Below are 21,947 nucleotides of genomic sequence, written 5' to 3'. Positions count from 1 at the left end.
GCGTGACATCCCACTTCCTTCTGGGGTTAGAGCAGAAGGCAGACAGTTGTTCTATATGGAGCTAAGTGCAGCAGTCACAGTGGAGCTAGGATGTGATGTCCTAGACAAAAGGGCAGACCAGGCTGGTCAGGGTTCCCTTGTGAGTGGTAGTATTTCCCAGGGTGAGCTGCTTTGAAAAAGAACCAGAGTTTCTTGGCTGTTCTTGCCTCTAAATGCATTTTTCGCCCAGGAGTATGTTAAGTTGAATAACTGAGTTTTCAGGCACTTTACCAATGCTGTAGCTGCCGCTGGAATGCTGGGCTACTTTAAAAGCGGTTCCACAGGCCTGGAATCCATGCCTGGGCTAAAAAACTGCTTTTAACATAATAACCTTTCTTCTACTGCACCAAACCTGATAAAACGTGTAACTCCCGAGCTGTTTTGCAGGCCTTAATGGCTTCTCCAAGCAGCTCACCACAGTGATGAGTTCCTGCCCCACCCACTCTCCTGAGGAGCAGGATGGTCTGTGCCTTGTTGTTCTAAGAATTCCTCGATTGAGATGTGGCTGCTCATGGGGACAGAACTGCTGATGTCTTTGCCCACAGTTACGATGATCCAGATAAATGCTCTGGCCCAGATACCACCTTTTGGCGAGCCCTTGGACACTGGTCATCTTCACTCATTTCTTTAGGACAGCAGTCCAGTCAATGTCACCACCTTTGTTGCCTATGCTGGCAGTTTTTGTAAAGAAGCCAAGAATGGAGGCTTTCTATGCCAGGGGTGAGGCAAATTGATTAATAACTGTGGGAGGGGGTGGGGATGCTTAAGCCATCTGTCACTGAGAACATCCTTTTGTGGACAGTAGGACCATAATCATCAAGTGTCCTTCACCACCTTAAGCTGGGGGAAATAAACTGTAAAGGCTGCAGGGATAAATCTGAATGTCAGCATATTGTACATGTAGAAATTTGTGGTGTTCACTTTTTATCAGAACTAAATCCGGATTCTGGGGCTGGAGGACAGATAAAGCAGAAGTTGTTAATGGTTACGAAGCAAAGGTAAAAGGAAACTCTTAAAATAAGATTTAATATAGCTATTTAGCTTCTATGCAAATGAGGAGTCTGTTCAGATTTTTTCATGCCTCTGTGCCGTGGAGATGCTCTGGGGAATAAAGTACTGCTTAGGGTCTCTCACTTGGATGTGTATTTTACCTGATGTTTAGAAAATAGGCTAGTATGTCCCGAGGAGGCCCCTGGGTATGCCAGAGATCAATGGTGGTGTAGAGAAGTGAGTCCAGGTGCCAGTCGTCCCTGTAGGAGTGACTGCTCCTTTCATTCTTTAAGGAGGAAAAGAAAGGATTAGACTCAAACCTGCATGTTGATCTTTTTTTATAACCTGAGTGGGTTAAAAAAAAAAAAGTAAAGTAGCTTTAATGAGCCTCCGTTTTCGTAGTCAGCCTAATTGTAACCAGTGGCTTGACAGCCCACTCACATGACATCAGTGCATTAAGAGTATAGTCATCAGGGTGGAGACAGCTGTCAGTTGGGTCCTCGGCATCTTGTCAGCCGGAGTGCTCTGTTTGCTGGCCTTCAGGTAGCCCTGCAGTCCAGCAGGGATTGCTGGCTCCTGGAGCCGTAGCGGGATGCTGCAGGATCCTCTGGTGACCCGAGTGGGCCAAGACGCTTCCATCATGCTCAGCAAGATCCACTGAGAAACAGTGGCTCCGGTGCTGCGTGTGTTTCCTCGAGTCTCTGATCCTGGGGAATCCACGTACGACACGTACACTTAATTCTGCTCACCGGGAGAGTCGGTCTTCCAGACCCCCCACTCCCACCCATGTTCCTCAGGTGGCCTTGAGAAAAGAGCACTGGCTCCGGTGGTGACAAATACCTTTTTGTCCATAGACGGAGTAGCTTTTACCTAGTGATTTGCTGGTTTCCTCGTTAAGTCTTGCAGGTATAGAGAACCTTGTGTTCATTCCGTTTTCAGCAGATGGCTGGCTAAATCAGTCCTGTTATCAGATTACCACAGATCAGTGCAGAAGCCCAGGATACAGGTTTGGGTGCCTCAGCACGATAGCAATCCAGCTGGGAGGCCTAAGTATCAGGACCTTTGTTTGAGGGTGTTTAGTTACACAAAGGGCAGGCGGGAAGACACAGCGTCCCTGTTCACTCCTCAGTATTTAAAACTGTCAGAGATGCAAATTAACTGCTGATGCATTTCTAAGTTGATAGCCTGTATATTTTCTCTGAAGGATCCTAATGATTGTCAACCATTTCCCATTTTTATTTTGCTGAAATTTTTTCTTTCTTTCTTTTTTTTTTTAATTTGGCTTCAGCATTCTTGCTCTTGCTATGCTTATTTTTTGAGTTTTGATTCCCTGTGTCACTGTTTTCTTTTGCACACGTCTCTCAAGGTTTACACAGTAAACAATGTGAGTGTGATAACCAAAATCCGGACAGAACATCTGACGGAGGAAGAAAAAAAGAGATATAAAGGTAATCCTTCCCCTTTTGTTTAGCTAAGAGAGAGCCTTCATTGGCTTCACCAAATTTTGGGGTTAGTGTGGTCAGGTCAGGGTCATCCTAACCCTAACTTCCTTTTTACAGAAAAACTAACTTCCTTAGTCCAGCCCATTCCTGTAGGTATTACCTATAGTTGGCTTCAAGTGGAATTAAAGCCACTCAGGAGGGTTTGTTTTTGTGTTCTAAAGATGGATTTGACCGGAATGGTAGATGAGGGTATTAGAGACTAGTTTTCACTGGAATAAGTGATTCATTCCAAACTCTGACCATGAAAGATCTGGGTGGAACTTGGGCTCTGAGCCCAACCAATATGTAGTTGTTCTATGGCAGTTCCACCCACCAGAGGCCAGTGGTGTGGTCTTAACTTATCTACCCTTTGTGGCTCAGGTTCCTTAGCAGTGAAATGGCGGTGCTCAGGAGAATGGGTTGAGTCTCCTCATGCAAACCTTTGGAAGGTTCCTGCAGAGTGCAGCAAGCACGCAGTAGTACTTGGCTACCTCCACCACCACTGTTACTAGGACTCCGGTTTGACAGATGAGGACTCTGTGGCCCATCCAGGTTCAGTCCTAAACTCAGTCTTTTTGCTGTAGTTCTTGTAACTCTTACTCATCTAGGTTAGAGACCCTAATAAAGAGTGTCTTGAAATAAATAAGTAAGTAAGTAAATAAATAAATAAATAATAAATGAGTGTCTTGTAAGGGATAGATTAGCTGATGGTTATAGTAGATGATTTTATCAGCCTGTCCATAAATAGACTTCCTAATATAGGTAGCTGGGATCCAGAACTTGAGAATAGGATGAGAATCTCCTTCTGTAGTCACAAATGAGGTATAATATTAGACACTAAACTTTCCCCCCTTTCTTAGCGGACAGGAACCCACTGGAATCTCTGCTGGGAACTGTGGAACACCAGTTTGGAGCCCAAGGGGTAAGTGGAAGAAGTGAGCTCCCAGGTTCAAGAAAGGACATGACTTTTCTGTGCTGTGATGGCATTTACTGAATTTGAACAGGCCACTCTGTCTGCAAGTCTGAAGAGCATTCCCAAGCTGAAATCTGAGATACTCTTTTGGAAGAGAAACAGATGAGTCTTATACCTAAAGATTTTAGAGGAGGGTCATGATATAGAAGTCAGGTGCTTTCTCTCTCATCTGTAAACTTAAAAAGGATTCAGGACTTTCTATTTTGACCAGAACTTTTTTTTTTTTAAAGGTTTTATTTACTTATTAGCAAGAGAGCACAAGCAGGAGAAAGGGCAGAGAGATAGGGAGAAGAAGACTTCCCCACTCAGCGGGGAGCCCAACATAGGGCTTGACCCCGGATCCCGAGATCACGATCTGAGCCAAAGGCAAATGCTAACTGACTGAGCCACCCAGGCGCCCCTTAACTGAGCACCTTAACAAACATTTTCTTACTTGATCCCTATGAGAACTATGTAGTTAGTATAATGGCTGTCAGAGGGTTAGAAAAATGAGATTTCCTTCCCAGTGTCCTGAGTGAGAGCCTGACAGAGCTGGAGCTTAAACTCCAGGTCTTCCAGATCTTATATGCTTTCAGGTATTTCTTTTTTCTTTTCTACAGTCAGGAGATAAAAATGCAAGAGAGTGGAGAAATATTTGACATGGAGACCTATTAGGCTTCCTATGTCATATCCTCACACCTTTGTAGATTTTCTTGTTCTTTGCAGTAACTTAGTTTAAAAAAGTCGGGGGTGGAGGTTGGGGGAGAAATGACTAGAATTTCCTGATCTATAGCTGGTTAGTGTGTCCACTGCAGAGGCTGAATGCTGTAGGTCTCCACCTGTGAGCACCATTAGGCATTTCTGATATCCCTGAGTTCTGGCTCGACAGGACCTCACCACAGAATGTGCCACTGCCAACAACCCCACAGCCATCACGCCTGACGAGTATTTTAATGAAGAGTTTGATCTGAAGGACCGGGACATCGGGAGGCCGAAAGAGCTGACAATTAGAACGCAAAAGTAAGAGGCTCAGTGGCCATTTTCAACTGATGGATTCTTATTTCAGAAGTTTTGCTGTTTCATGGGGTCATGTTGTCATTTTTGTGTCCCCTTCCTTTAAAAATATTTTGGAAGTAACTTTATCTGAGAAAAACAAATAGCAGATTGCCCACCTTTTTCTTTTCTTTTCTTTTCTTTTTTTTTTTTTTCAAGATTTTATTTATCATGAGAGAAACAGAGAGAGGCCCAGACACAGGCAGAGGAAGAAGCAGCTCCCTGTGGGGGAGGCTGATGTGGGACTCGATCCCAGGACCTCGGGATCATGCCCTGAGCCAAAGGCAGATGCTCAACCACTAAGCCACTCAGGCATCCCAATTGCCCACCTTCTAATTAGCCCTTCTCCAAATAGAGTAGAGATAGGATATAAAATTCCTTGTATTTTTTACTGCCAGCAAGCTTCAGCTGATCAGATGAAATGATCCACCAGCTCTTGATTCCTTCATGCTTGCTCTCAATTCTGGCTGCTGCAGGGGGAGGTCAGAGTGTAGGGCATTTCTCCTGACAGCCAGATCTTATGGTGATCGGAATGTTGTGTGGGTCTAGTTTCTTTCCTGCTCCGCATTAAGAGAAGTACGGTGGCTGGGAAGGCTGCATAAGGAGGAGTGCTGTCTACCTGGCTGCATAGAAGTCATTCAGTTTCCCTGGCTGGGGGTGATGGCCTCACTCTTGTCTTGGTCCGTCTTGTAGGTTTAAAGCAATGCTGTGGATGTGTGAGGACTTTCCCCTCTCTCTTGTGGAGCAGGTCATTCCTATCATTGACCTCATGGCCCGAACCAGCGCTCATTTTGCACGGCTGAGAGATTTCATCAAACTGGAATTCCCGCCTGGATTTCCTGTCAAGATAGGTACTTTCTACCAAACCACAGGAGCACCTGTAGGTTCTGCCTGTTTCTGTGGGTGACAGATTGTGCTTCAGAACACCAGAACATTTTAGGCGAAAGTAGCAGAGAGTAGACATAACAGAGGAGGTCACAATGATGCTCTAGTTTAATATGGCTTTTGGTTCACTTGCCATATCAAAATTAGGAGATCATCAGTTCTATTCACAGATGGTGCTAACAGATGTAAAAAGGCATAAAAAATGTGAGCATTCATTGTTTTCATGTCACACTTTATTTAAGCATCAAATTAGATTGTTTTTGAGGAAGACTGTTGACACCAAGATCCTTTGATACAGAAGTATGTTTTAGGGCCTGCACTGGAATGCATAATCTCATAAACAATACATAGAATCTGTGAGGTAGTTACAGTTTAGATAGTTGCATATTTGTGACATTCTTCAGCACAGTCTTGATCAATTATTTACTGTGATCTAGAAAAGTTGCTTAACCCCTCTGAATATTAATTTTCTCACTGTATATTGGGAAGGGTTGTTATGTTCATGTATTTGACATGGACCTAGCATAGTAAGCACTCAGTAAATGATGGCTATTATTCTCATAAAGTTTATTTATAAAAGCTCTTATTTTGTTAGAAATTCCCTTGTTTCATGTCTTAAATGCACGGATTACATTTGGAAATGTTAATGGCTGTAGCACTGCTGAAGAAACTGGATCTCAAAATCTTGAAGGGACCCAGCCTGATTCAGGTAAAAAAAAAAAGTTGGGCTTTGTGATTTCAAAGAAAAATACACATTCAGTTAGTATACTAATTATTCAGTTTGACATTGGAGTATCTTATGAAGCAGATCTCTGCACTGAATGAAAATTTTAGATTTCATTTAGATTCAGTGAAAAAAACCACTTGTATAATATGACCCCACTTGTATTAAAGGAAACATAGTCTTAAAAGCCAACTTTATTGAAGTGTACCATATATACAATAAAATACTCCTACATTAAGTGTGATAGTTCAGTGCATTTTGACAAATGTGGGTACCTCGGTAATCACTACCACAATCAAGATGCAGAGCATTTCTATTACCCCACAAAATTTCCTCAGGCTCCCTTGCAGTCCATCCAAATTATCTTTTGGATGCTACTGTAAATGGATTATTTACTTAATTTTATTTTCCAGTTAGTCATTGGTAGTGTATGGAAACATAACTGAATTTTTTTTTAGTTGTTTTGTTTTACTGTGGTAAATGTTGTTCTGTGTCTGGGACTAGTTGAAAGATACACAGGCATTTGTTTTATTGTTTTTTGAGAGAGGGAGAGTGAGTATGGTTCCAGTGGGGTGGAGGAGGGGCAGAGGGAGAGAAAGGATCTCAAGCCATGCTGAGCATGTAGCCCAATGAGGGGCTCAACAAGGGGCTCAATCTCATGACCTCAGCTGAAACCAAGAGTTGGATGCCCAACCGAGCCACCCACGTGCCCCATTTTACCATTTTTATTTTAGTTTACAGACATCTTATATACTTTCTTTTATGTGTTTATTATATTTCATAATAAAAAGGAAAAATACAAAGAGACCTTGTTGTGGTTGTGTACATACACTGCATTCCTCAAAAACAAACAGGAAACACTGGTTACCTTTGGACTTTGGAAATAAGAGAAAGAGTTTTTTATTTATTTATTTTTTTTAATTTTTATTTATTTATGATAGGCACAGAGAGAGAGAGAGAGAGAGAGAGGCAGAGACACAGGCAGAGGGAGAAGCAGGCTCCATGCACCGGGAGCCTGACGTGGGATTCGATCCCGGGTCTCCAGGATCGCGCCCTGGGCCAAAGGCAGGCGCTAAACCGCTGCGCCACCCAGGGATCCCGAGAAAGAGTTTAGGGAGAGAGAGATCTTTATTTTTTTATGACTGTGAGTTAATTTTATTACTTAAAAAAAAAACAAGACAAAAAGAAAAAGGCTGTATTTTGGTACTTTTCTGTGTCAACGTTATTCTTTTTTCTTTTTATAAAGATTTTATTTATTCATTCATGAGAGAGAGAGGCACAGACATAGGTAGAGGGAGAAAGCAGGCTCCATGCAGGGAGCCCGTCATGGGACTCGATCCCGGGTCTCTAGGATCACACTCTAGGCTGAAGGCGGCGCTAAACCACTGAACCATCCAGGCTGCCCTGGCAAGGTTATTCTTACTCAAAATCACTCTCACGTAGTAGCAAACCTTGATTTTAATCATTTTAATCCTTTTGTTTTGTTAATTGAAAAAATTTTTATAAATTTTAAATTATAAGTTTGAAGGAGAAATTTATTTTACTGATTGAGGCACTGGACTGTCACCTTTTGTGTTTCAGCTTCCCACGTCACAAACTTTGAGGTTGATCAGTCTGTATTTGAAATTCCGGAATCTTACCACGTTCAGGACAATGGCAGAAATGTGCATTTGCAAGATGAAGATTACGAGATAATGCAGTTTGCCATCCAGCAGAGTTTACTGGAGTCCAGCAGGAGCCAGGTGCATTTAGCAGAACAAATGGCAGGGCACGGGAGGGTTTAATTTGTAGCTGGCTTGTAAGACTCACTGTACATCACACATTGGGCGTATTCACAGTGTTAGAGAGATTCTATTTTTTGTACCTGGTCTCTCTCAGAAGCTTCTTATGTGACACCATGTGTACAACCCTAGTCTGTATCATTCATAGGATGTTTCCTGACAGACTGTCCTTCTCTTCAGTTCACCCATGCAGCTAACAGTCATATTTTTGGGAGTATGCTGTCCAATTTGCTGGTACTGAAACTGTAGGTCCATGCTTGTTTTCATCATCCTGTTTTTTCTGGAATACTGTTCATGTGTTGATAGTCTTGTAAGAAGGCATGTGGGTTTTGAATCGCAGCTTCCTCCCCAAGAAAGACTAATCACTGTGTTATGGCTGTTTAGTGTGCGATGAAAATGGTGGTTGATTCCTTGTTAAATTTGTTTTTTACTCCTATTTTTTATTCTGTTGCAAGGGGTATAATCCCAAACTGTCAGAGTATCTGGCTAAGGGTAGAGCTAAGGATAGAGCAGACAGACCAGCGTTAAGAATAGTTGGTGTTTTCTTCCTTCAGATCTCACCTGCCTGGGGCAGTGCAGGGCGTGAGCTCTTCCCCCCTGCTCCCCCCACCCTCCCCACCCCCCCCACCCCCGCCATCCCCTCCACATCAACTCCTTTCATTCCCACCCTGCTGTGGCTTCCTGACTCTGCTGGAGTGGAGGCTCTTTCTGTGTCCACTACCTCTTGGTGTGTCCTGGGCTCTACTGTCTGTCTGTTCATTGGTTTCTTGTTTCCTTCTGTCACTTGTTTGGCACGTGTTTGCAGAGTAGGGATTCTTTGGTGAAGCAGCCTCAGCCCCTGCACTCATAGGCCCACTAAGCTTTGAGAGTGGTACCCACACTCCAGTGTCCAAGCTCAGATTTTGGTATTCTGGTTTTATTCTTGAGGCTCTGAGGTTGGGCAGTGTGTGCCCTACCCCTCTTGCATTTCCCATCAATCCATTCTTTGAACCATTTAGTTTTCTGAAGCTGCTGGGCCAAGGGCCACACCCAGAGCCAGCATATTCCCTTTGGGAGGCCTCCTGGGAGCAGTCCGAGCCCCTGGACCTCATTGTCCCTCCCTCCAGTGCACCTTCCTTTCCCTTCTGTAGGTGAGCTTATTTTCCCCCTTGATATCTGCATGTATTGACCATAAATTTTGCAAAGGGGAGTGGCCAAAGATGACAAATGTTGAATTATGTATTGCAGTCTTGCTTTACAAGAATTACTTGCCTTATTCATTTAAACTTTGCCCAGGGCTGTTTTTGATAGATTCTGTGTCAAGCGTGAGAGGCTGTGGCCGTTAAGCAGGGTAGTGTACCATATACTAGCTGACATTTAGGTGTCATTTTTGAGATAGCCTAAGTCCCTATCAGTTTTTCATGCAGTGCTATCAATAACACACTGCTTTGATCTCCTTAATGGTACGATGCCTGTTCCTTCTAGGAGGTATTCATGCCCATCTTGTTTATTTTTTGTAGGAACTTTCAGGACCAGCTTCGAATGGAGGGATCAATCAGACACATGCCTACGATGCCCAGTATGAGAGGTAATTGGCGTGACTCTTAAGGCTTAAGCTTTGGCCAACACAGGCACTTAGTGTCGATACAGTTGACTAGTTCCCAGGCCAGTGCCGTTGGGAAAACGACACCTTTTTGATTGGCCTGGTTCCTCTACAAAGAATGTATGCTCACACAGGGTCTAGATACCCTCAGTGGGAAGTATATACAATTTTAAGAATGAGGGGACTTTGAGGAGCAGCTACAGAGATGAGTAAATAATCTATTCAAAGGAGGGGATGGTAAAAACTGCAAAGATTTACTTTGTGAAGTATTTTCACATACTCCAGGCATATGTGCAAGCTTATTGAAGAACAACTTGGATTTTGCTTTAAAACAGATCCAAGTTCAGTTCCTAATACTATCACTTAGCAGCTGGGTGATCCTGGGCAGGTTTCTTCACCTCTCTGAGCCTTGAGTATCTCACGTGTGCGCAGCACCCACACCTCTAGAGTCCTATGGGATTGAATGGTAGCGTGCCCATGGAGTGCACATCCAGTGCCTGGTGTGGTATGCTCTTTGTGAGCGGTTATACGTGGACGCTGCCGCTGGCCTGATGATGCTGGTCATTGGTTTCTTTCCGCTTTTTTCCATCACAGGGCCATCCAGGAGAGCCTGCTTACCAGCTCAGAAGGTCTGTGCCCTGGTGTCTCGAGTGAGACGAGCCGTTTTGACAGCGACTTGCAGCTGGCCATGGAGCTGTCTGCCAGAGAGCTGGAGGAGCGGGAGCTCCGGCTCCGGGAGGAGGAGGAGGAGCTCCAGCAAGTCTTACAGCTGTCTCTTACCGAGAAATAGACCTTTCTGCTCATGCTCACGGGCTGCACAAAGCAGAGGTTCTAGGCTGCACGGGAGTGCTGCATTACTAGTGCCCCGGGGCTGAGGGACCGCACTTCGCATGTATGCAGCAGACAGCAGCTGCCCTTTTTTTACACAGAGGTGCAAGACCAGGAACTCCCAGGCCCATCCACGACACTCCCCGGGGCCGGGGGGGTCCTGGGGACTGGCAGGCGCCCTGCCTCCAGGCTAAGGGGAGGAGAGCATTGTCACTTTCCATTAGCTGTATTGGCTTGCAGGTCACGTTCTTACTACCAGCTTTAGACAAACACCCCAATCCCCGCAAGTTTGTAGATTAATTTTTATCAAGGAGTGATAACAAAACAAGTTATTGCAGAGTCAGGGTGCTTTTCTATATGAGAGCAGCAGCCTTTTTAGAGCATGGTTTATGAGAATCTATGAGGCACTTCTTTACAGTTCACCAAAGAAATGGATAATCTGTGCCGATCTACTCTTTTGTTTTTACCTTTATACAGGGTTTCTAGAACACCATCACTGCTCCTCCTCCACCTTACTCCACTCCTCCCATCCCCAGCTAGAGTTAAAGAGGAGACATGTACAGGATATGTTTTAGATTAGGCTTAACTACTTGCATCACATTAGGATATACAAATGACCACGGATGTTGCCTTAGCCTTAAAAATTACCAATAGTTTCAAACCACCTCACTCCACTTACTGAGGGGTCTGATTTGAATTTATAAAGGCCGTTCCTTTGAGAGCAGGATCCTCCAGGCTAAATCCAAGGCAGCTAATCCTGGCCCTGAAGGAGCAGCTAGGAGAGCCTGAGGCTTGTTCTCGAAGCGGGCAGGCTGGCCAAAACATTGGACAGCACGGAACCAAACCAAGTATGTTCCACGCCTTCCCTAGTGACAGATTGCCATGGAGAGGCTTAGGAAGACCCCACTACAGGCCTAGGCTCACTAGAGAGGAAGGGGTGACCTTGTAGTTAGAAAGGGAGCTACAAGCAGAACTCAATAGCTCTGTATTCAAAAGGGAAAATGAGGATTCTGTATTGCTTTTTAGAGTTCAAATCAACATCTTTCTGGATAAATATATTTTTTAACAGAATCTTTTTATTATTTTTGAAAGATATAAAAACAACTACTCCCATCAGTAGCAATACAAGGTTATACATTTTAACCAGATTTTCTCAGGCCTTTTTTGGATACCTTTAGTAGTTCAACGATTTTATCTGACCCTTCTGTAAATAAGCACCGCACACCACACGGAAGATCCCGGGGAGGAGTGCTGAGGGCGCCCTCACTCTGGCCCGTCTATTCGTTCCCACAGGCTGCACTGACATAACCTGGTAACAATGGCCTCCTCAGCTCTGCATCTGTCTATCTGCTGTGCTGCTTTCAGGATAGGAAGAGAGACAGAAGCTACACTGCAGTTAGCATCTGTATCCTCCAGTTAGTGTTGCCAGTAAAATATTCTTAGTCACAGAGATTTGTGCTTTGGATTCCACATAACCATCTGCCTTTTATGTCATGGTCCAACCAGACAGAATTCCTTCTATTGCGCACACAAGGCCAGTATACTGTGGTGTCACGTTTGTTTCAAATACACAGCTTGGCATTCTGTTTACTTTGTGTTTACCCTGAGTGAAGACACTTCTTGGGAATGGCTGCAGTCAGGCCACATTGTTTACACACTGAGGTGTATCATCAATGATTTCTATGTTTGCATTCCATTGTCCTGCTTACTGAGGTCTTGGACTCCCCAGGAAGCCAGTTAAAAGGGACTGAGTGTTGTGTCAACTGTTGCAGCGTTTTTCATATATGTGTTCACTCTCTTAAAATGCAAATAAAGATTGCTTCCCAAGAGGGTGCTTGTACAATATCCTAGACAGCCTTTTAGTCTTTTTTCCTTTTTATGTGGTTTTTCTAGTCACTGTATGTCCCCATACTTCCTGTTACGTATGTGACTGGCACATGGGAGTGCCTCGCAACACTCTGCATGTATTATAAAGGTGACCTGCTCCTCTCAGTCTTCCCACCTGGGTCATACAATCTGCACACACCATGCTACTTGTTTCACACAAGAAACAAAAAGCCAGCCAGCATCAGGGCTGCTGAGAGACGGCAGTCATCCTGCTGCCTCTTGAGTCCAGGAAGCCACACCAACATCGTATCTCTCGTGGGACTGAATCTGCTCTCCCCTCTGAGGGTAAAGTCCTTGTGAGGCTTTTCTTACAAGTTCAGGTGATAATTAGGCTTCCAGATTTATCCTACACCCAATTACATTGGTATTAAAACAAAAAAGGGGAGAGGGTTGCCTAGGTGGCTCAGTCAGTGAAGCGTCTACCTTCTGCTCATGGCATGATCCTGGGGTCCTAGGATTCAATCCCATGCTGGGCTCCCTGCTTAGTGGGGAGTCCATCTCCCTCTGTTCCTCACCCAACTTGTGCTATTTCTCTTTCAAAAAAATCTAAACAAAAAACAAAACGGAAGCAGTGACCAGTAAAAAACATCTGGGCTCCAGAAATGAGGCCTTGGCATTTCCAGGAAGATGTGAGGGAGTTGCTATGCTTTGGGGGAAAGTACACAATACTCTAAGCCAGTGGGGCATAATGAAGAAAACCCAGGTCACCTTAGGCCAAGAGATGGAATACCTGTGGATTATTAAGAAACTATAGCTTCTTCACCTTTAGGTTCCTTAAAGTTTAGGTGGTTCAGTTATCAGCAGGAAACAGCCATTTCTATAAGACATTACTAGGAACTAAGTCTAACAAAGTGCTTGACACTGCACCATGAGCATGTCCAATACACCACACATAACATGCCTGTCAAGGAAGGGAAGTCCAATCTAAATGATGGGAAAGAGATTTACTGTAACAACAAATTTGTTGCTGAACACAGAAGACTTCAAGGAGGACAAGTTGTGTGACAACTGCTTTACGGGACTATTTGCAGTACATGCAGTTAAGTGATGGGGTTCAAAATCCAAAGTAGGCCCATGTCTGGAAATGTGTGGATTTCAGATTGCGGTCCAGCTGAAAAAAATTAAGACTTCCTGAGCCCCGAGATCCCAAAAAGCACTTGCAGATTTATTAATCTCAAATTTAAAAAAAGTGAAGATTAATGCTAAGTCATTTGCATGACTGGTATAAATGAAGTGAATATGTTCATTTGGGTACACGGTAAATATTCGGAGCACAGTTCATTTTATGAGGTTTAGGCTGCCTCCATACCCCATATTCCCAGAGATGAAGGTAAAATAATGCCACTTGAAAAGTACTAGTCAGTCTCTGGTGCATAAACGTTTTTAGAATTCTCTCTTCCCAGAATTGAGGTTTGTGCCCTTCCTCATCTCTACAATAAGCCTTTTTCTACAAAGATTACTCCGCCTGACTTTAGCTTGAAATCTCATACTAAACAGATGGTAACATTGGAATGAAGAGGTAGGCTGGGTGTTGGATTTGTATATGGATTAACTATCACAAGGTTGTTTCAGAAAAGTAAAATGCATAGTGATTCCTGAGCAAACAGTAGGTTACCAGGTTGGTTTATGGGCCTACCAAGTTTTTACTGTTCCCCTCTAAAATCCTAAAAATGGCAATACATTTTTAGGCAGTGTATCAAAACATGGCACTCCAGATGAGGTGGGGCTGTGCACTCTTGGGACTTGGCTGTCACTGCCAGTTTCTCAGAATCCCACCTGCTCCTCCTCCCTGCAGTCCATCAATAACCACGGTCTTTTAAGGGACAGGCCAAAGATGGTGACCCCACCCTGGTGGTATTGGTTTCACGGTGTCTGATCTTCACCATAATTAAGAAAGATAAGGAGTGTATAGCACCACTTTACAGATGAAAAAACTGAGGCTCTGGAGAAGTTAAGCCTGTTTGTATTTAAGAGTGGAGACACGAATCCAGGTCTTCAGACCCTTGGGCTGGCCTGGGAGATTACTTACGGCTCAGTCTCCGAAATAATATCTCACGCCTTGGGGCAACTGTCTTATTTCACACATAAATTTTAAAATTTGGGCAGCCCGGGTGGCTCAGCGGTTTAGTGCTGACTTTGGCCCAGGGCGTGATCCTGGAGACCCGGGATCGAGTCCCACGTCGGGCTCCTTGCATGGAGCCTGCTTCTCCCTCTGCCTGTGTCTCTCATGAATAAATAAAATCTTAAAAAAAAAATTAACTTCTCGGCGCTTCTCTGAGAGAGTAGATCAAATGCCAACACACACCTGCATTTTAGACGCTTAGAAAATAATCACCAGGGGATCCCTGAGTGGCTCAGTGGTTTAGCACCTGCCTTCAGCCCAGGGTGTGATTCTAGAGTACCGGGATCGAGTCCCACATTGGGCTCCCTGCGTGGAGCCTGCTTCTCCCTCTGCCTGTGTCTCTACCTCTCTCTGTGTCTCTCATGACTAAATAAATAAAATCTTAAATCACCAGGAGTCAAACAGCATGTAAGATTTTACTTTAATTTTAATTGACACTTGGCGCAAAGCACAAAACAGTGAACACTTCAATGGCTCAATGTTAGGGTTACACACAAAATCCTTAAGTTCAACAGTTACAGTATCCCACGTTAATTTGTTTCACATTCAGTGCAGGGTGTTAAAAAAAAAAGTCAGTGCAGTTACTGAACGGAATACAAGATAAGCATTTCAATTTAATAACAAATTAAACCTAGCATCTTTAAAATAAATACTGATAACAACCACTTTGTAAGTACAAAAGTATCATTTCAATAGGAAAGAAAAAATCCAGTTCAACATTGCAAAACAGCAGCATTTTCAAGGTTGAGATGAAATCTGTGTAAACACACACCCACCTGACACTCGCTCTTCTACCAGAACATATACTTCTGAGGACCTCCTCACCCAGGGCTAAAAAGAGTTCCTGCTGAATTTCTTTTAGATTCCAAATCTGAAAAGCTGCCACATGTTTTAGGCCAGGGGCTGGAAAGGCTTGAGTGCAGCCCCAGGAAGATCAACGTGTTTCAGCAGGATGGAGTTCTTTCTCAGTCACATTTCTAGTCCAACTCAGAGCCTTCCAACCCCAGGGTGCTCTTGGTCATAGGCCTACCTGATGTGACCCTGACTTCACTGGGGGCATTGGAGTACAGAGCCATGCAGCATGAGGAGTGGTGGCCCAAGTTCCCCACAGCTGAGACAGCTTTGCAACGAGGGCATTCCAAGCCAACTCAATATAACTAAAAACATGTGATTCTTAACCCCACTGTGACCAAATGGGTCTCCAGTATAGAATGTCTACACGTTAAGTCTTCCTCTTATGAATATTTCCCAACATTCAGGATTAGTCCTTTCCTGTGTGGTTTTCACACCACTCACATAGTTAGTTAACCGCTTTCCCATCTTTACACTGAAACTGGGAGCTTCAGGTCTTAAGGTGTAACAAGTGTTGAATGTAGCCAGATATACAAAGAAACACTAAGAGGCAGACCCAGTTACTTACATTACAGTGTTAGGAAAAAAAAAAACTACCTAATGTTTTTTCTAAATCATTTCACATTTACCAACTGTCCAGACTGAAGTGGTCGGACTTCCAAGTGGCGGAGTTCTGATTCCAACTTCTCCAATGACCCACGTGCAACACAATTGATCTTTTCTCCAGTACTTGTGGAAGAACTTGTTTGCTTGGCTGTCACCGACGCCGAATGGGCTTGTAGACACAAAATGCCATAAGGATCACAGTCACCAGCAGGATGCTGAAAATGGTTCCCATCAACACTGCAAAAGGAAAACATGTTATCTCCTAATGGCAGCTTCAGGTCCTGTCTTCCATCTACTCATTGATGATGATTTGCCAAATGCCACTCAGTGCCAGGCACAGCACCAGGTGTGTGGGAAATGGTCACAAACAGATTTTCTCTTGGGATGTTTCCACATACATGGGGGAAGAGACGTAAACAAGTGAGAGCATCTTTGGGGGTTGAAGAAATGTGATGGTGATGGGGGGTGGGTAATAGTAGGTAGGGCAGTAGAGAAAGCATCTGAGGAGGTAATATGCAAGCTGGGACCAAGATGAAAAGAGGGAGCCAGCCATGGGAAGATCTGCAGGTCAGCAAAAGAAAGCACTCAGGGCCAGACAAGCCCAGAAAGAGAAAAGAGGCAAGCCCAATGAAAACAGGCAAGCATAGCTGAGGGGGAAGGAAGCAAGGCAGGAAATGAAGCCAGAGGAAGGCTGGAGACAGTTCATCCAGGGCCTTGTAAACCATGAAGGCAACATGGATTTATTGTAAGTTTAGAGAGAGGGCCGAAGGCAAAGAATGACATGATCTGATTCAGCTGGGAAAACAGATCCCTCTGGCTGCTGTATGGAGAACCATCTGACTGCAGGGGACAAAAACAGAAGCAGGGAACCCAACGTTTTTAAAGCCATTCATAAAAACTGGAGATGAAAAAAAGAGTAAAACATTTCAATCTCTGGATGAGACAAAGGCCTTCTAATCCAAGAAGCAATGAACTAACGTCACAAATCTATTCCATCTTGGAGACAATTTGGAGTAAATTTCATGTCTAAAATCTCCAGAGTGCTCAGGTGAGAACTGGGACCTCCAACTGATTACTCTGGTTGAGCCTCAGTACAAGACTAGACACAAGGACTGGGGTTTTAACATAACCAGCAACCCAGTGAAGTGAAGGGCAGTCCCATTTGTGTGACTGCCTCAGAGCTCTTATGAGAGTTCAAAATGTTACCTTTTAGCAAGCAAATGTACATTTGTTTGCAAGTATGTGGACCCATCCCAGGTTCCAGTGGGAGCCTAAACATGGCTGTTCTCTAGTGTGGCTACTGAAAAAAAAAGGATTTGACCACAGTTTTGTTTTGCTTAAATCAGTAATTTGGAGATATCTGTGACTCCTACAGAATGCCCCCACATGGAACCCAGTTATTACTTAAACACTGACCATACAGAAAAACTTTTTTTGGTGAGGAAGGGAAAGAACACAGGAAGTGACAAAGACAACCTACAACTCATACACGCTAAATGTCCCATCTCAAAACAGGCCTTGTTACCTAAATACCTGCCCTTAAAATCAAAATCTTGAATTCTATGAATTTCTAAGGTTCTCACTGCAATGGATCTCAATTTGCCTTATTCCTTTTAAGCCACTTTCTTACATTTGACATTCTGAAAGGGCTCTTAAGAAAACACCGCCTCCCAAAACCCAAGCAAACTCCCAAAGCAGGTATGCAGGGGACTAGAAGTGGAGAATGGAACCTCAAAAAGCATTTGAAAAGGCTTAAAATCACGGGTGGTTAGGTACATAATGTCCATGTGGGGATTGATAAATTCTCCAGCCTTCATCTTTTTACCTCTCCCACACTTTGCACACGGTATTAGTTGCCTGAATGGCAGGCTCAGGCTGAACCTAAGACTAGTTAGGTCCTTCCTTACTAGTCACTTCCCATCGTTGAGCTTCATTTCGTACATCTACACAAGTGGCAAGTGAAACCCACCTCACAAGGGTTTCCTGAAACCTGACTGTGGTACCCTATGAAAAGCACTCCTTAGAGTGTGGATATATAACATGCACATGATAGATGAAGGCATTATGACCAAAACTGGCAGCATAGCACAGTGGTCAAGAATTCAGGGTTTGGAGTCCAATCTATACTGACAGGCTGTGTTCTCACCTAAGTTCCACAATCTCTGTTTCCTCCTCTGTAAAGACAGAGATAAAAACACCCACTGCACAGGATGGTGTAGGGTAGTGTTTCCCAAACTATCTGTGGTAAAGGACTAGTGTTTATAGCTTGTAGCCTGTCCCGGGCCATTACTATGGGCATGACTAGTAAGCAGTCCTTGTCAGTCCAGGGATTCCTATAGGATTGGTGTCTACTTGCTTGGATGTTGCAACAGTGTCAAACTGTTAAATCCCTAAACATTTAATGTCTGTGGTCCTTTCTTTGCAGGTAAATAGTATGGACACCCCATCAGTTTGCAGACCGATTTTTTTTTTTAAGATTTATTTATTTATTCATGAGAGACAGAAAGAGAGAGAGAGACAGAGACAGAGAAAGAGGCAGTGACATAGGCAGAGGGAGAAGCAGGCTTCCCCCAGGGAGCCCGATGGCGGACTTGATTCTGATCTCGGGATTATACCCTGAGCCGAAGGCAGACACAACCGCTGAGCCACTCAGGCCACTCTTCGAATAGTATTATTCTGCAGTAGTGGTTCTTAACCAGGGGGATTTTGCCCCAGTGGACATCTGATAATGTCTTCAGATATTCTGATTATCCAGACAGGGAGTTAAGTGTGGTCCTGGCATCTAGCAGATAAAGGCCGCGGACGCCACTCAACGTTTTACAATGCTCAGGATACTGTGCCTCACTTCACCTCGCCCACAAAGACCCATCTGGTCCACCATGTCAGTAGTACCCTGGTGGAGAAACTGCTCCAAAGGATGGAGCAGCAGAGCACGTGGAAATCATTCAGCAGGGTGCTAGGTACACAGTAAGTGCTCAATACATAAATTCTTTCTTTTTTTTTTTAGATTTATTTATTCATAGAGATACGGAGAGAAGAGAGAGACAGAGACACAGGCAGAGGGAGAAGCAGGCTCCATGCAGGGAGCCCTACATGGGACTCGATCCCTGGTCTCCAGGGTTATGCCCCAGGCCCAAGGCAGCACTAAACCGCTGAGCTAAACCACTGAGCCACCCAGGCTGCCCTCACTACATAAATTCAATGCAAGAGTTCATGAGTTCATGTAGAGTCAAGATAATGCAAAGATGACACTACGTGGCATAGAGATACACATGTTATCAATGAGGTACATGTATCAATGAGGTACAGTGGAAAGGGTGGCTCTGGCAGAATGAGAGGGATGGTTACTGTGAATTTTGTCAAACTTTAAGCTCCAAGACCCCTTCCAAAGCCATGTACACCAGGTGTACCCATATGTATATATATGTGTCTTTTAGAGCTCCTCCCAAAAGGTACCTTTCAAGCTCCACAAAACCTAAGGTCTAGTACTGGTTTCCCATGTTCACTGAACATCCTGTGCCTATGAAACCTTTAGTAAGCAGAAATGGCATAAAGTGAAAAAAGTTGCCATTAATTTACAAGGAAAAAATTTTGGCCTTCCCAGACCCCCAAAATAACCTCAGGCTTTTCTGATACCTTAAGACACATTTAGCTAATGGAGGATACCCAGAATAAATCGGGAACAGGAGGGGATCCCTGGGTGGCTCAGCGGTTTGGCGTCTGTCTTTGGCCCAGGGCGTGATCCTGGAGTCCCGGGATCGAGTCCCGGGATCGAGTCCCGCGTCGGGCTCCCGGCATGGGGCCTGCTTCTCTCTCTCTCTCTATCATAAATAAATGAATGAATAAGTAAATAAATCTTTTTTAAAAATCGAGAACAGGGACAGATACAGACACATTTCAAAGCTATATCGCCGTGATGCTAGGATGCCGAGTGCAGCTCTCGGGGACAGAGTCTGGTGGGGCCACTCTCGCTGCTCCGGGTGTGTAATGCAAAAAAACCTGCTGAGCGAGCGCTCTTTTCACTTTTTTCGCAAAAGGGAAAAATCCTCTTCGGGTTTCTTTAGGTTACGTAAAACAGATACTCATTCGGGTCTTTTCCTAGTTGCGAAGGGGAATAACGAGAACGTCCGAAAAGTAGGCTGACCGGTACCAGCCCCGGCCTCCCCCGCTATCCTAGCTGTGTACACCGGGGCAGGTAGCCTCGCCTCCCTGAGTTTCACTTTCACCTTCAAATCAGGGCTGCAATTCTCAGCTCTCTCATTAAAGGACCCTTGTGGCCCAGCCCGGGCCCACGCAGCCAGAGAAGAGGGGCCCGGCCACCAGGTCACTGAAGCAACCGCGCTGGTGCAGGGAGCCGACCGCGAGGCACGCCCGCCCCGCCCCGCCCCCGCCGCTCACCCAGGTTCTGCCCGCGCAGCACCGCGTAGGGCCGGCTCCGCTCCGGTGGCTCTACGGGGCTCGGGGCCTCCGCCCGCCCGGCCAGGAAGCTCCCCAGGCCGAAGCTCAGCCACCAGCACACGGGGCGCTGCATCTTCTCGGGCCGCAGCGGCGGAGAGCGCACTTCCGCCCAAAGCCCCGCCTCCGTCCCGGCCCGCGCGCCTCCTTCCGCCGCCGTCTCCTCCCACCCAGCGCGCGCTGTTGCCAGGGCAACCAGACGCCCTGGGCGCTTGGGGCTCCTCCCGCGGCGCCCGTCCGCCGGGGCCGTGTTCAGCGGGATCGCCCTTCCGTCTGGGGCAACGTCCATCTGGATCACCACTCCGCCGTGACTACGTCCCCCTTTTGTGAGCTTCAGACGGGCATCTTTCCATAGGAGTCTCTTGGGGCCACTTTGGGCCTATCAAAGGTTTTCCTTTTTTCTATGAATCCGTGCATTTTCTTATTAGATCTTCGCTACAGGCCCAAGAAATAGACACTGTATTACCATTTGACAAATGCCTCCTTCTCAGGAAGCCCTTACCTGGACATGCTTTTCTAAAATTGCAACCTTCCCACTTGCTCAACATACATACACTCTCGCTACCCCGTTGCCTCTTTCATCTTCTATCCCTCTAAACTCATCCTCAGTTAACTTTTTACAAAATTTTACTTAAATTCAGTTTGTCAACATATAGTATAATACCCAGTGCTCATCCCATCATGTGCCCTCCTTAGTCCCTGTCACCTGGTTACCCCATCCCCCGACCCTCCTTCCCTTCTGCAGCCCTTCGTTTGTTTCCCAGAGTTATGAGTCTCTCTTTTTTTTTTAATTCTTATTTATTTATGATAATCACAGAGAGAGAGAGAGGCAGAGACACAGGCAGAGGGAGAAGCAGGCTCCATGCACCGGGAGCCTGACGTGGGATTCGATCCCGGGTCTCCAGGATCGCGCCCTGGACTAAAGGCAGGCGCCAAACCGCTGCGCCACCCAGGGATCCCGAGTTATGAGTCTCTTATCATTTGTCTTCCTCTCTAATTTTTCCCCCACTCAGTTTCCCCTCCTTTCTCTTATGGTCCCTTTCACTATTTCTTATAGAATAAGCAATTGTTTAATGATAATGTATGACATGTAATTATGCCCCAGGCATTTGACTTCGTTTTTGTTTCTGCTTCAGGATTTTTACTGTTCCCTTTGCCTGCAGTACTTTTCCCTGGCACATGTGCATGGCAGGCAACTGTACACCACTGAAGTCTCCACCCAAGGTCCATTCCTCAGAGTGCCCTTTCCGGAGTCCCTGACACAGCCACCACACTCAGCCCATCGTCTCTGTATAGTTGTCATCACTATCTCAAGTAATTCTGTTCTTTGACTTTTTTCTGTTGTTGCCTGTCTTCCCCACCAAACTGTGAACTCCATGAAGGCAGGACAATGTCTGTCTGCCCTTGGTGCCTGGAGCAGTTCTGGGAACAGGAAAGTTTTTCTCAAATATCTGTCGGTTGGATGTGGAGCAGCAATAATGTTGAGTAAACAAAAAAGCGAGGGGCAGAAGAAAAACAAAGTATTGAAAATAGCCTTGTTTTCTCCACTTAGTAACGTCACATATATTTGTACATACTAAAATAGCAGACCATTGGGGCACCTGGGTGGCTTAGTGGTTGAGTGTCTGCCTTTGGCTCAGATCATGATCCCTAGGTCCTGGGATTGAGTCCCACATTGGGCTCCCTACATGGAGCCTGCTTCTTCCTCTG

General features: G+C 45.1%; 2 protein-coding genes across 3 annotated transcripts in view; one reads left to right on the top strand and one right to left on the bottom strand.

Moving 5' to 3' along the window:
- The window catches only part of ANKRD13A (ankyrin repeat domain 13A), a 33,013-nt gene extending 20,853 nt beyond the window's left edge, over positions 1 to 12,160 (top strand). The window contains exons 7-15 of one of the 2 annotated variants that reach the window (XM_077875969.1): positions 971 to 1,037; positions 2,396 to 2,477; positions 3,371 to 3,432; positions 4,352 to 4,482; positions 5,209 to 5,366; positions 5,981 to 6,109; positions 7,706 to 7,866; positions 9,405 to 9,472; positions 10,082 to 12,160. In XM_077875969.1, the coding sequence (XP_077732095.1) occupies positions 971 to 1,037; positions 2,396 to 2,477; positions 3,371 to 3,432; positions 4,352 to 4,482; positions 5,209 to 5,366; positions 5,981 to 6,109; positions 7,706 to 7,866; positions 9,405 to 9,472; positions 10,082 to 10,277 (1,054 nt within the window). In that variant the 3' untranslated portion in view covers positions 10,278 to 12,160. The remainder of the gene's footprint in view (positions 1 to 970; positions 1,038 to 2,395; positions 2,478 to 3,370; positions 3,433 to 4,351; positions 4,483 to 5,208; positions 5,367 to 5,980; positions 6,110 to 7,705; positions 7,867 to 9,404; positions 9,473 to 10,081) is intronic. The other variant, XM_077875970.1, reaches the window with a different exon arrangement.
- Positions 12,161 to 14,733: 2,573 nt separating this feature from the next.
- On the bottom strand, positions 14,734 to 20,380 carry C27H12orf76 (chromosome 27 C12orf76 homolog). The gene is made up of 2 exons (XM_077875972.1): positions 20,181 to 20,380; positions 14,734 to 16,019 (listed from the first exon to the last, which is right to left on the bottom strand). Exons 1-2 carry the CDS (start codon positions 20,311 to 20,313, stop codon positions 15,934 to 15,936), a joined length of 219 nt encoding a protein of 72 aa, XP_077732098.1. The 5' UTR covers positions 20,314 to 20,380; the 3' UTR covers positions 14,734 to 15,933.
- Between the last annotated feature and the right edge of the window lie 1,567 nt (positions 20,381 to 21,947).

The sequence above is a fragment of the Canis aureus genome, chromosome 27, assembly GCF_053574225.1.
Source record: "Canis aureus isolate CA01 chromosome 27, VMU_Caureus_v.1.0, whole genome shotgun sequence".
Lineage (NCBI taxonomy): Eukaryota > Metazoa > Chordata > Mammalia > Carnivora > Canidae > Canis > Canis aureus.
This window is presented reverse-complemented; position numbering and strand designations above follow the sequence as displayed.

What these genes read in the sequence shown, in the direction of transcription:
- C27H12orf76 (XM_077875972.1), bottom strand. Translation starts at nt 20,313, where the DNA reads ATGCAGCGCCCCGTGTGCTGGTGGCTGAGCTTCGGCCTGGGGAGCTTC. An exon ending in GCTGCGCGGGCAGAACCTGG is followed by an intron (nt 16,020 to 20,180) that starts GTGAGCGGCGGG and finishes TTCCTTTTGCAG; the next exon opens with TGTTGATGGGAACCATTTTC.